Source organism: Gouania willdenowi, chromosome 19 (genome assembly GCF_900634775.1).
Source record: "Gouania willdenowi chromosome 19, fGouWil2.1, whole genome shotgun sequence".
In the NCBI taxonomy this organism is placed as follows: Eukaryota; Metazoa; Chordata; class Actinopteri; order Blenniiformes; family Gobiesocidae; genus Gouania; species Gouania willdenowi.
The window spans coordinates 8,255,649-8,269,778 of record NC_041062.1 but is presented as its reverse complement, the minus strand read 5'-3'; the positions used below and the strand labels follow the sequence as shown (position 1 = coordinate 8,269,778).

Sequence of the window (14,130 nt, the reverse complement as noted above, 5' to 3'; positions counted from 1 at the left end):
GTAATTTCCTCTTTTCCTCTGACATTTCATTTTGGGCTTTTGTTCGCTTTGTTCTGTAACGAATAATTTAAATATGACACTTTTACCTGTTTTCTGCATGCTTTTTTCACATTTAAATTTTATTGAAGAGACAAATACTTACAGATTTTCTTTCAACAAAGTCATGTGATTTTGCTCGTCCATTTTTACATTATAAAACTTAGAACAAAACAAAAACAAACAAAGAAAAAACAATAGAGAGAGAGGTGGGTGCCGTTTTGGTTTACATAGCATTATCAACAGTAGCAATTATTGTAAGTATTTATATTTCAACATTACATGAAATCAGATCTTGTAGGCTTAACATATTCTGTCCATTTTGACCATATTCTATAAAATAAGTCCATGATGTAGATGTCGTGTACAATGTTGATCCATTCCTCATTCATTGGTTTTTCAGGCAACAAATAATTTAAATCGGGCACTTTTACCTGTTATCTGCATGCTTTTGTAATAACTTTCTATTCTCTTTAATGAGTTTCAACATAGATTTTGTGCTTTACTTTGAATACTTATTTAAATAAATGACCAATGGATGGAATAAATGAAACTATTCGACTTTGGCAGAGGACATGAACATCTTCCTGTTGTCGTGTTAGTTTTGTTAGCATTAGCATTAGTCTTGGTTTTAATGAGCCATGGGGGAAGAAAACAACAGAGAGTGTTTTTTATGCTTCACAGCTGCACTGACAGGATGTTTCACATGTTTGGATGACTTTCAGCATTCTTTAGCCTCTCTTTAGTCGCAGTGCAGGTCTTTTCCTTTTCCCCGGGAACATCTGCCTTCCTGCAGATCCTGCTTTTTCCTGCATTACTGAAGAAGCACACGTTCCGTTCTTCTTCTCCACATCTGTCAAGGTTTTAACATATATACCCAAACTGCATAGCACTTTTTAAATGGTGTTAATAGGCAGGTTGTGGATATTTGTACAAACATTGCAAGCATGTAAAGTAAATAACTATAAATTTGTACCTATGTTTTTGACATCTGCTTCTTATATTAACATTTTACCCAATAACAATGGTTTGGCCAAAAAATTGGGAGGATTTCACAGTTAATTATCTACCCAGATTTGAGATCTTTTGTGTGATTTTCAGTCTATTGCAGGGGTGTCAAACTCATTTTAGTTCAGGGGCCAAATACGAAGCAGTTTATCTGAAGTGGGCCACAGATTTTATGTCGGAAAATGAGTAATTAAATCATTATTGTGCTCTAGTTTGCACTTGCACCGATAAATAAATCATAAAACATCTACAGTACTGATAATATCAAAGCAATAAGTGACCGATTTTAGTGCAAAATAATTTGAAGAAAATTGAGAGTTTTTTTTCACAATTTCAGTTTAAAAATGACTTCCATCATGTGATATACCAATGGAGAAAATGTGAGTCCTGCAAATATTGTAGAGTTTCATTGAATTTGTGTATTAATTTGGAGATATCTACAACCCAATTAGTTGGTCATTTACAAAGTGATTCATGGATTTGGCCCCTGGGCCTTGAGTTGCACACGTGGTCTTTTGTGTTAATGCAGTGTACAAACATTTTTTTACTTTTTATTTTTGATAACAATTTAAACATCTTGTTCACAAGTCACCACAGTATGGAGAGAAGTACAGCAGGTCACAGTGCAACAACAAATGTAAACATGAATATTACATGAGCATAAGCAAAAACTGTACAGCACACAAAAATGAGTTTTTATGGTGAAATGTGACTCAAATAGTCAAAAACGGGTTAACTGTCATTAGTTTAACTTTGAAATCTTACAACTTTACAGTTTCATGAGAGAAAGTTTTCATTTTCAGCACAATAAAAGAAATCATCCGTCTACCATTAAGCATTTAAAAATGCTTACGAAGAAATGCTGCCAAAGGAAAATCAAAACTCAGCTTTTTAGCCTTGCTCCAATATATTAAATACATATTAATGTGTATTCATTGTTTGTTGTAATTACCTATTTTTGTATAGCAAGGCTTTTAAGTAATTTAATTGATAAATCATATTTAATATATTTCCAATGTATTTTAGGCTTTTATTTTATCTTTAGCTTACTTAGTGGGATTTACAAGGACACACAGGAGGTCTGTCCTGTCTGAGCTCTTTTGAAGTGATGGGATACGTAGTCATGAGCGAAACAAGGAACTTGATTTAGATTGATTACTCCTGACAAATAATTCAGATAAATCTACCCGTCCTTGTTTAAAGTGTGGCTTCATTGATCAAATTCAAATAAAAGTCGCACAGAAAAGCTGGAGCTGCAGAGCTAATCATGCATTTTAATGGTTGACCTATCCTGCATGTGTGTGGTTTATCTTTATTCCATCCACTCATCCATCCATCCATCCATCCATCCATCCAATCAAACTAAGAGCCTGATGTTCAAACTGGCAGCAGAGCGACTCCCGGTCCTCTCTGTGTGTGTGTGTGTGTGTGTGTGTGTGTGTGTGTGTGTGTGTGTGTGTGTGTGTGTGTGTGTGTGTGTGTGTGTGTGTGTGTGTGTGTGTGTGTGTGTGTGTGTGTGTGTGTGTGTGTGTGTGTGTGTGTGTGTGGCACTGCTGTTGGCACGGATCAGCGGGAGAGATTTACGGCTGGTGGCGATCCCTGTCCGTCCCATCTGTTTCCATGGTAACCACCGCCTTGCAGAAGCGATGGCGGTGTTATCAGGAAAAATGCTACAAATTCCCCTAAAACACATCCCGGATTTATCTGTGAATCTGTAAACGAGGAACGTTAGAGAGTTTATTTGTATAGCACAATTTAAAGACATTTAAAGTGCATTAAAAGTAAAATAAGAAGTTGTAAAAATCATTATCATGTTAAATAAAAGAGCTAAATACATTTCAGCAAAAATAGTGATGCAGAAGTTCCTTTTTTTTTTCTTTTTGAGGCGTAAAGTCAGCAAAATGATGGTCCATTGTTCTATGAATCTGTGATAAAGTTTATTTATTAATCTGAATAATATCTACTGTTATCCAAGAAGTTTGGTGTTATTTGCTCCATAGTATATAGTCATCGTAAGGATGTAAATCATTAAAATGAGTTAAAAGTGACCAAAAAGGGTGAAACAGGTGGTGAAATTTTTAAAAACCAAAGAATTTTGTAAATTAGAGTGGCCAAAAACAGACAGAAAAAAAGTAAAAATAAGCAAAAATGGGCTCAAATTGTTCAGAAAAGATTCTGTTTCTTAAAGGCATCTCATGACCTCCTCACATTGTCTCGGTTTGTACAGGTTTGTACACTGTGAGACCACACTGAGGGCTTACTGCCGCACACACTGCTTTTTACTTTCCTTTAACTACACTTCTGCTTGATTTACAGTCTGCAATCATCAGTTAGTTGGTGATAAAATGAATGTTATATCCATCGAGCTTCTGCGCGAGGAGCCCAATTTCCTTGCACTGCGAGGCAGAATGAAGAGAGGGATGGATGAGCAAATAGACTTAGTTTGACCCAAATAAGTCCCACTTCAACCATAGAGACATTTCTACATTTGTTTATATTCAGGGCTGCAGTGACTCAGATACACATTTTCTGCTTCAGGCTCCGTTTGATGTGTAAAACCAATGAATGTGTCAGGTTTATTTCTTTTTTTAAGTGATATTGCACATAATATACTGTATATTGCTAATTAGGAAGCTTTTAACTCCAGCTTTAAATACTGCCTTTGCTCTCAAACTTATTTTAGTTCAGGTAGGCTAAATTGGGATTAATATTGGCTTCTTTTTTTTTTTACCCTTTTTCTGCAACTTCACCAAACGTGTCATATTTGAACCTATTTTCATCACTTTTTCTTGTCATTTTTTCTGCTCCTTTTAATAAATTTTTGCTACATTACTCCTATTTCTGTCACTTCTCCACTTTCCAGACATTTTCGGCACTTATAAACCATTTCCACCACTTTTCCACCTAATGTTGCATATGTTGACCCTTTATTGTCACTTTTAACCCATTTTATTTTTGATTCAAACAAGGATTCACATCTTTAAGATGACTATAGGGCTCAAATAATAATATATTTCCTGGATAAAAGTGAATATTATTCAGATGAATAAATAAATGGTTATCACAGATTCATAGAACAATGGATCATCATTTTGCTGACTTTATGGATGGACCCCAAAAAGCTTTATTTCCCATTATACAGTAGATGGCCCCGTCTCCAATGTTTTTCACTGTTCATGTCTGTGTTCAACCTCGGTTTCTGGAACTTTTATTTTGGGGGTCGCGGCATGAAAATAGTTGAGAACCACTAGGTTGAAGCATGTTTTCCACTCGTCGTGGATTCTCTGTGAAGCAGAATAAATCAAATTTCTGCTGTGAATCATGTCTAATTGCTGTGTTTCTGGTTTCCTCCTGTAGATGGTACTGCTCTGGGGGAACTGTCCTGGTCCTCGTCTCTGGCTGTTGTGTTTATTTCACTCTCGGGTCTTTTTGCCTTTGTCTTCCTCGTGCTGGCTTGTCTCTGCTGCAAGAAGGGGAAGATGGGTTTTAAGGTATGCACAAACACACTCACACACACACAATACAAAAATACTGTTATGTCAATCAACACTTACTTTTTCTCTGCATCTAATCATTAGTGTTGGTTGTGACCCCATGTGGGGTCGTCTGGGAATAAAATGGGGTCACTTGAAATGTCTAGTAGTAATAAAATATACAAAATGGCAATAATATAATAATATAGATAATATATACATAGATATATATAATGTATTTATTTATTTAAATTATTATTGCACAGTTAAAAAAAAAAAACAATACATAATTTAAGGATTTTTATTTGCCATCATGTGCATGGACATAGACATAACAAACTAACGTCCCCAACTTCCCTGTTAAGCCCTCAAAGAGTAAAGAATGTAAGTATAAAAGTATAAAAATAGGAAAAACATTAGTAATGTAAATAAAATATATACAAAATAATGCAATTATACAATGAGAGACAAAACAATAGTGACAATAATATCACAGAAATACACGATCTCAAACAACTGTATTCTATCCTTTCACTTTCTCAAATATAAATGTAGTTCAAATAAAAAGCAGTAATATCTAGGCTGATGCATATTGTTACAATAATGTTGAATTTACTTGTCACTTGATATCAAACTACTCTTTATTTGGCCTCTGAACTAATATAAATTTGACATTTCTGATGAAGCCCGTTACATCTATTTTGTTTTGTTCCTGCTCTGCAATCGTCAGTCAAAAGTGTCGGGTTCATTAATTAATGCAGCAGTCGTTTTGAAAGTCATTAACTCTGTTGGAAAGACAAAGCTGTGTTAAATGCATGTAATTATATCTGCTGGATGAACTTTTTGCGTGTACGAGGATGCAGAGATGGCGTCTCCACCCTCAGCAAGGAGGTGTGGTCTCAGTGAAAGCAGATTGACTGTCTGTTGGATGAGCTTCACGTCTGCTTTGTGTTTGCATGGATGCTCGGACCACCTAGGGCGGACATGGGCGTGGCCAAGGCAACACTGAGTGTTTGGAGAGAGAGCCTTTAGCGAGAAGTGCATCCGGTCTGTAGCCTCATCATGTGTCAGAGAAGGCCGCTCCCAGAGAGAAGAGCCTCTGTCCGAAGAACAACAAGAAACGACAGAAAGTCTGTTTTACAAACAATTGCATCACTCATCTTTGTTGTATTTGCTTTGGAGACAAACCGGTTGCCTCCGAGATGAGATGAGATGAGAAGAGATGAGAAGAGATGAGAAGAGCGAAAGTAGGAAAAATATGAGACACAATGACAGAGGAAGGTGGAGTGGAGATAGGATTATATAGAGTAAGATAAGATGGGATATGATGAGATTTGATAAGATACAATGAGATGAAGTAGTATATGACGAGATGAGATAAGATAAAGTAAGATTGGATGAAGTAGAATAAGATAATATTAAGTAAGAAACAATAAACTCAATAACATAAGGTGTTTTAGGTCATGATCAATGTTTTTAACTTCATAATATCATTCTGTAGACTGTCTTTGAAGCATTTAATGGCCAGATTGAGTTTGCCACAGGTGACATAACGAGTGTAAATGTAAGAGGGTAAATTAATCTCTTCATGTGGTCTAATCCAACCTGTGGGATGATTTTTGACTGTAAAACTGACGGGAATTGCAATCATTTGAAGCTATAACTTTGAACAGCTGTGAACCTAATGTTTGTGGATGAAATGTAATCAATAAGAGTCACATGAATGATTAATGAGTGCATGATTGGTCTTCTCTGGTCAAACGTGTGTGAATGTGACACAGATTGGCTTTAATGGCTGAAACTGTCCAGCAGATGTTCTTCAGCTTTTTGGGAGCGAGAGAAAAGGAAGAGAGAGAAGAAATGGGGTGATGTCACAAGAATAGTATGTGAATCCCCCCCCCCACACACACACACACACTCTTCCTCTTCCTTTCCCCTCCTCTCCTCTCCCTCCATCCTTCCTCACCCCCTCCCACCTCCTCACATTCCTGCAGGGGCTTGATTTCACTCCTCTCTCCCTGGTGAGATGACAACAGTCTCACATCAAGCTCCTCCCTCTTCCTCCCTCCCTCTCTCTCTCTCTCTCTCTCTCTCTCTCTCTTTCTATCCTTCCTATCCCTCCATCCCTGCATCCTGTCTTCAGTCCTCCCCTCCCTCCTTCACACACGATAAAGCCTCTTGCAGCTGTTGCCGTCTTATCGTTGTCAGGGTGTGTGTGCGGGTGGATGTGTGTGTGTGGGAAAGCCGTGTCGTCGTCTCTAAGGTAAGGCGAGTCAGGTCAAGAGATAAATATTACAACTTATATTCATTTTAATGCTTTTGTTCAGAGATGTCAAAATAATTTGATTTCAGGGGCCAAATACGAAGCAGTTTGATCTCAAGTGGGCCACACGTTTTAATCTGGGACACCAGTAATTTCAACATGATTGCGCTCTAGTTTTTACTTCTACGTGTACATAAAATATGAAATATGTAAGAAACCGACCAAATCCAAGTGACAGATATCAGTCCCAACAGGATCTTCATTCATCTTACATTTCCTCGATTTTGTGACAAATTTCTATTTCATTAAGGAAATATTATCTCATAATTTGAGGAAAATTTTAACATTGTGTAAGAATTTTGAGGTTTTTCAACTGTTTAACATTAAAAATGACTGCCATCATGCGATATAAGCACTGGGAAAACTGCGCCCCTGCAAATATTGTTGCGTTTCATTAACACAATGATTGATGTTTTCTCTGCCTTTTTTACTTTCTCCTGCGGGCCAGATTGGATCCTCCAAAGGGCCGGATTTGGCCCCCGGGCCTTGAGTTTCACACATGTTTTATACAACATGATCCTAGAAACTGTTTGCAATAGGAGTCGGGCTGCAAAAAAAAAAAACAATTGATGGGTTTCAATTGAACATTTCTGAACAGTAGCTGCAAAAACATGCTAAAATAATACAAGTAGAGGTGTGGAATGTGGAGATTGCATTTTTTCCCAGTGATTTCTCCAAATGTGCAGCTATTTATTATAAGACAGTGCCATCTGTCCTTTCCTTGTATACCAACTAATAATGTTCCAAATCACCCAATGTGGTGCAGTGTTAACACTTTATTTTGAAAACAATAACCCTCCTATTATCCTTTGGGTCAATTTCACCATGTTTATCATTCAAAAAAAAAAAGTTGACTTTTTTTTAGTTTTTAGCTCCATATTTTTATTACTTTTCCTATTTTGATCGGTACCACTGATGAAGCATCATATTTTTTCAATCTGCTGAACACATATTGCATGCATTTGTGTTCCTCTGGGGTCAATTCGACCCAAGCTGTTTTTGCCTTGTAAAACTTGTCTATCTACAGGTGCAGAGTTGGTACTTTTGAGTTAATACATGACATGGGGTGGTGGTGGGTACAAGATTCTCATGAGAACTTTGCCACACCATGGGCATGAATGTGTGTGTCTGTGCGTGTATGTGTGACCTATTTATACCACAAACACTCTGCTAACAATTTTCTGACAATCATTTTCTGGAGGCAAATATCCCTGGGGTCAGATTGACCCCAAGGGTAAAGTGTGTTTAAATATTTGAGGTAAATGGGGGGGTTTACTTTTAAAATGTTGAATTAAAAACCGTTACATTATTATTATCAAGCGTAATACAAGAGCTGTAGAAACATCATCATACATGCAGTACATACTGAAATATTACATGTCTAGAGCTGCGTGTTGCATGACTGATGGTCAGGGATGTAGAATCCCAGCTGAAATGTGTAGTTTTTCCCGACGTCTTCGTCAGTATGAGTGTAAGGCAGGTGTAATGCACGCAGTGTTACTTGATATTTTACTGCAGAGTTGCACAAACAAACCATACTTTTTTCAAATGTGTGAATGAAAATGTCTGTCTGAGTCGGTTTCAGATTCACATTTTTAGCATGATTAAACATAGAATGCACATTAGAAATGCATTATTTAAGGAGTTTAGTCTCACAGCTGCATGACCACGAGTTCACACCCACGTGTGTGTGCTTAGTTTCACACTTAAAAATCACAATTTGGACAAGACAGTTTGAGTGGAACAGTGCCATTTATCATTTGTTTGTGATCCAACTGTGTTGAAAATGACACAATCCAGTGTGGAGTGGGAAAAGATTCTCATTTTAAAGTAGTAACGTTTTATTTTACACATTAACAAGCATCAGCGACGACGGAGAGGAGAACCACCCGTTGAACAGGAAGAAACTTCCATCAGAAGCAGACTCAGGAGTGGATAGAGGAGGAGAACAGAGGATCACAAACTGGTTGAGCTGTGAACCATAGATCAGGAGACGACAAATCTGGATTTAGGGAGTCAGTGGGACATTAAGACTGGATCAGACACAACCCACAGTCCAAGGCGTGGCCCCGTATCTTAACCCCAACCCAAGACCCACCTGGAGTGATCTACTCTTAATTATTTGTCTCTTTTTCAAATAGGTAGGTTTGAAGTTTAGCCTTAATGGTGGAGAAAGGATCATCGTCCCGTACTGGGACTGGGAGCTGGTTCTATAAGTGAGGACCATAGCTGAACGCTAAATGGGTTTTAATGGCTTTCAAAAGCTCATTTTAAATGTAATTAGTAAGACATAAAATAATAGAAAATTTAATTATGTTATATAGTGTTCAGTAGGAGTGTGAGACAAAATTGATTTGGCAATATATCGCAATAATTGATTGCACGATTATCATATCGATCCAAAAAATGTCCAAATAATTTTTTTAATCATGTTTTTAACGGAAAAAAAACATTTAATTGCACTAACATATGCATAGCACATAAACGCCCGATCACTAGGGGTCAGTGAACGCACCATCAGACCTAGTTAAACTACCTCACCCCTCAATGCATTTTAGCTGGAAGTTTATTGCACACATACTGGGCACTTTTATAGATGTACATGGTTACTTTTTTAATTTAAGAATTTAAGAATCTGTTGTAGAAGCAAAAGTTGTTTTTAATGTTGGTGCTTGAATTACAGTTTACTTGTTCTCGCAAGTTTGAAAAAAATGAAATAAATTGTATTTCATACCTTTTTTTAACTTGTAAAGGTGAATTTTTATACTGCAATGTATATCGTATTGATTAGTATTGGGACATATCAGGATATATTGTATCTTAACATGTAAATTGTGAATCATATCGTATTAATGGCAATGCACACGCCTAGTGTTCAGGCCGTTTGCATGAATACGTGCAAAGTTACCAACAAACAAACAATAAGAACTGTAAGAAATATGCCTAACTCACTCCTACGGTTATCATTCTAGGTTTTATTTTTTATTTCTGTTATTTTTTACCCATTTCCTGGAGTTTATGCATTTATTCTCTATATTCTCCTTTGATACTTTGTCTATAAAGGAATGCTTTTCTTTGTTTGTGTCCAAGTCTTCAAAAGGTCAGCGTACTTCCTGGGTTTAGCATGATATTTAGCAGAAAAATGTTTTTTTAGGGTGTGTGCGTGTGCGTGCGTGTGTGTGTGTGTGTAGAGTGAAAACACATGTTTAATGGGAGGGCGAGTAGGGCCGTGTGAAGAACTGGTCCGGAGGTCGTGTGTGTGTGTGTGTGTGTGTGTGTGTGTGTGTGTGCGTGTTGCAGAAGGCAGTGGGTCACATTTTTCCAGCTTTTGTTCCCATCCACTCTGTAGACGAGCACACCAAAGTCCTTATATTTAAACTAAAAAAAGTGCTTTAGAGACGAGTGGAGATGCTGTCAGTAATTATCTTAAGTCTCGATCTATAAAAGCTAAAGACCAAGTCAAAAACCTTGGTGTTCTGATGGACTCAGATCTTACATTCAACAGTCAGATCAAATCTATCACAAAAACAGCTTCTACCACCTAAAGAACATCTCCAGAGTGAAAGGTTTAATGGCTCAGAAAGATCAGGAGAAACTGGTCCATGCTTTTATCTCCAGCAGACTGGACTATTGTAATGGTCTTCTGACAGGAATCCCCCAATAGAGCATCAAACAGCAACAGTGGTTCAGAACGCTGCAGCTCGGGTCTTAACCAGAACAAAGAGGTCAGAACACATTAGTCCAGTTTTAAAGTCTTTACACTGGCTCCCAGTCAGCCTCAGAATAGACTTTAAAGTTCTGCTGCTGGTGTATAAATCTGTGAATGGGTTTGGTCCAGAATACATCAGTGACATGTTAGTCAGGTATGAACCCAGCAGGTCTCTCAGATCTATGGACACAGGTCAGATAGTGGAGCCCAGAGCTCACAGTAAACATGGTGATGCTGCTTTTAGTTGTTATGCTGCAAAGAAGTGGAACAAACTGCAGCAGAGCTGAAGTCAGCATCTAATGTGAACATTTTTAAATCAAAGTTAAAAGTTTGATTTAAAAATGTCTTTTCTCTACTGCGTATGATTGAGAGAGAGATTTTTGGTCATGTTGTTGATGTCATGTGTTTGTTGATGATTTTAATGATGATTTTATAAGTTCTTATTGATTATCTGCTTTTTCTGCAAAATTTTAAAGGTTGACATTTAAAAAAAAAAAAAAAACATTCACGATGACAGAAGTTTGACTAAACAAATTAAGAATTTCTTTTTAGGTTTTGGTTGAATTTGCAGTAAATGTGACTTTTATCATTTCTATAAGATGTGTAATTGGTAGCATTAGACATTATGTACAGTTCTTCATATTTACATTTTTAAACTATTAAAAAAATATTGCTTTAGAGATGAGTGGAGAGGCTTTTTAAAGAACATGCTAAAAATGAATCTTTAAAAACCCAACATTGACATGATAAACACAATCACTGTGCTCTGAAAACTGTAAAAACATGTGCCTGATTGCTAAGCAAAAATAGTGCATTTTGGGGCAAATGACATGTATACCAGTGTCACTTATATTCCATAAAATACGTTGCTGCTGATCAAAAGAGCAGGAAAACCTTCCACATTGTTCACTTTCTATTCACATTTTTAACTGTTTTCTCTAAAAATGTATTACATCTTAAAGGTTGACTTTTTAAAAAAAAAAACATTCACAATGACAAAAGTTTGACTAAACACATTAAGAACAAATGTTACTTGCAGTAAGACTTTTATCATTTAAGTTGTATAATTATTCATTGTGCTTTAGTTGTGTAGCATTAGACATTTTGGACAGGTCTTCATATTCCCAAAGAAAACATATTGTGAAGCATGTGTAGGCAAAGAGAATTTTGCTCATAAAAGTTCAAATGATGCATGAAAACCTTTGATTTTAGAGGATCAAAGATCGTTACACTGATTGATCTTGCAGTGACTGTTTTTTATTTCCTCTTTTTTTTGTTGTTACAGGAATTCAAGAATGTGGACGATGAATACCAAGCAGACATGTCCACTCTGGCGTCGCCGGCCACCCAGAGCAGTCCGGACGTTTACATCCTCCCCCTCACCGAGGTGTCACTGCCGGTTGCTAAGCAACCTGCTCGATCAGGTGAGGAACCCAAATACAGGCTCCTCCCCCCCGATGAATTGGCTCAACTTTTAACTTATATTTACTGACGCAGACATAAAGATACATAAGGATTGATGCTAATGCTTGCTATAGATGCATGCTAACTATTATTAACTAATAGAAGTATGTTTCTGGATTTTTGGCTATTGCCCCTGGATAAAAATGTAATAATAAAAGTGCCGCTACATGCTAAGCTAACCAAATTCTCATAGGTGGACAGCACAATTAACGCCACACAGTCTGTAATACTTAATTGTTTTTTAATGGTTATTTTAATTATTTTATTATTTAATAGAATATTAATTAATAATCAAAATTAATCAATTAATTAATTCAAATATTCATTCTGTTTGAGCATCTGTCGATTGATGTTTAGAGTCAAATATTTGAATGCGTTGATGCTGATTTTTGTAATGGTTTGTTTTAATAAAAAATCAGTTAATTGTTAAAAAAAAAATTAAAAAGAATAAAAAAAGTAAAAGAATAGTTAAATAGCACTGGGAGAATAGAAAATAGATGAAGTTATAAATAAAGTGATAAAAATTAAATGTTATACAATAGAATGAACAATTTTTTTAAATTTTTTAAATGGTTTCAAATTTTTAAAAAGTAAATCATTTCATTTTTATAATATGAAGTCAAAACCTTTTTATTATTTTACATTTTATTTGTGTTTGCAACCAGTTGAGTGATTTTTATTATCTTTTTTTTTTTAACCAAATAAAGTGCTGTTTCTGACTTAAAAATGTTTATTATAATAGATTCTCTTTCTCTTTTGTATTGGGAAAAAACTTTTAAAAAGTTTTAAAAGTCTAAATCGGGGAGAAATTATGATTTTTCTTTTGTTGTTGGTCATTGAAGCTCAAATATATTGGTTATTAGGTCCTTGCTAATAAGCCCCTGTCATTTATCACTAATGCTGGAAAATCCTTCTTTTTGGAAGTTTCTAACTTTCTTAAGTTTTTTTGTGAAGGAAATCGAGCTTTCTGCAAATCATCCCAAAACCACTAAATATCTAAAGTCCTTCAGCTCATTTACTTTCCCGCAGCTGCTCAAGGAGACGACGTGAATGAAATCTAGTGATTTCTCACTCGTAACTGAAGTCCACTCTTTTTTGGCATAAAAAGATGTCTTACACATTATTCTTGGGCATGTAAACCATGAATGCTGAGATGTGTGTCTGGCATCAGTGAGCATTTTGTCTCCGGGGTAAACCCCTCCCTGCCTCAGTCATCCAGTTCTCCACCTATCCCACAATGCCTTACTGCAGAATGAACCCTATGGTCTTCATTCTCTCACAAACATCTGCATGTTGCATAATGATGTGCGGCCTACTCTGCTGTTTGTCGGTATGTCCGGCATGTGAGAGCACATAGAACCCTTAGTGAGAGCTTCCCTCCTTCGCTCACAGACCTTTTCCTTCGTTGTGACAACAGTCGTTGCTCTGTGTTAATGTGCTGACGCTCGCTGATAAACTGAGGTTAGACCTAATCTGGCAACATAATTCACCACAACAGACAACTTTTGTTCTTGTTCTCAGGGTGAAAATAAGTTAACAGTTCAAGTTATATCTGGCGACCCATCACACCAAAAAGATGTTTCGGTTTGTTACAATACAATAGAAACACATTTCAGGTGACAGCTAGGCATTTTTTTTTTACAGCATCTGTTGATGCAGACCAGTCATGTTAGGGACCGTGAGTGTTTGCTGAATGAGCGGTGTGATCTGACAAACGCAGTCATCAAAACATTGCTGATAAAACATGTCCCCTAGTCCTTGTCTTATGTCTTTTGGACGAGTTTTAGTTGGGAGTGTTACAGTTTGACACGTGAACATGTTATTGTGTGACTGGTTTCTGTTCTGTTAGCTAACAATGCTAACATACAGTATCTGGCATCTGTTTGTCATCAGTGTTTTTTGTTGTTGTTGTATTGAACATTTATGAAACTACTGAAAGCATTAAAAACTGCGTTCCGGAGTGATGGATCACCATTTATAATGATCACCAGTTGAATTGTGACATCATGTGGAAAGCTTCAGTTCTCCTCCCTCCTGTCTCCACCCAGGAGTGTCAAACCTCCAGATTAGCTTCCAAGTACCGTAACATCATTTAGGGTGTGTTTGGTCACTAAATA

The 14,130-nt window shown here is 36.6% G+C and overlaps 1 protein-coding gene across 3 annotated transcripts in view; it reads left to right on the top strand.

Moving 5' to 3' along the window:
- aatkb (apoptosis-associated tyrosine kinase b) overlaps positions 1–14,130 on the top strand; it is a 44,994-nt gene that overhangs the window by 15,783 nt on the left and 15,081 nt on the right. The window contains exons 2-3 of one of the 3 annotated variants that reach the window (XM_028476294.1): positions 4,402–4,535; positions 11,835–11,973. In XM_028476294.1, the coding sequence (XP_028332095.1) occupies positions 4,402–4,535; positions 11,835–11,973 (273 nt within the window). Of the gene's footprint in view, positions 1–4,401; positions 4,536–6,213; positions 6,400–6,665; positions 6,781–11,834; positions 11,974–14,130 lie in introns of those variants that run through there. The other 2 variants (XM_028476296.1, XM_028476295.1) reach the window with 2 other exon arrangements.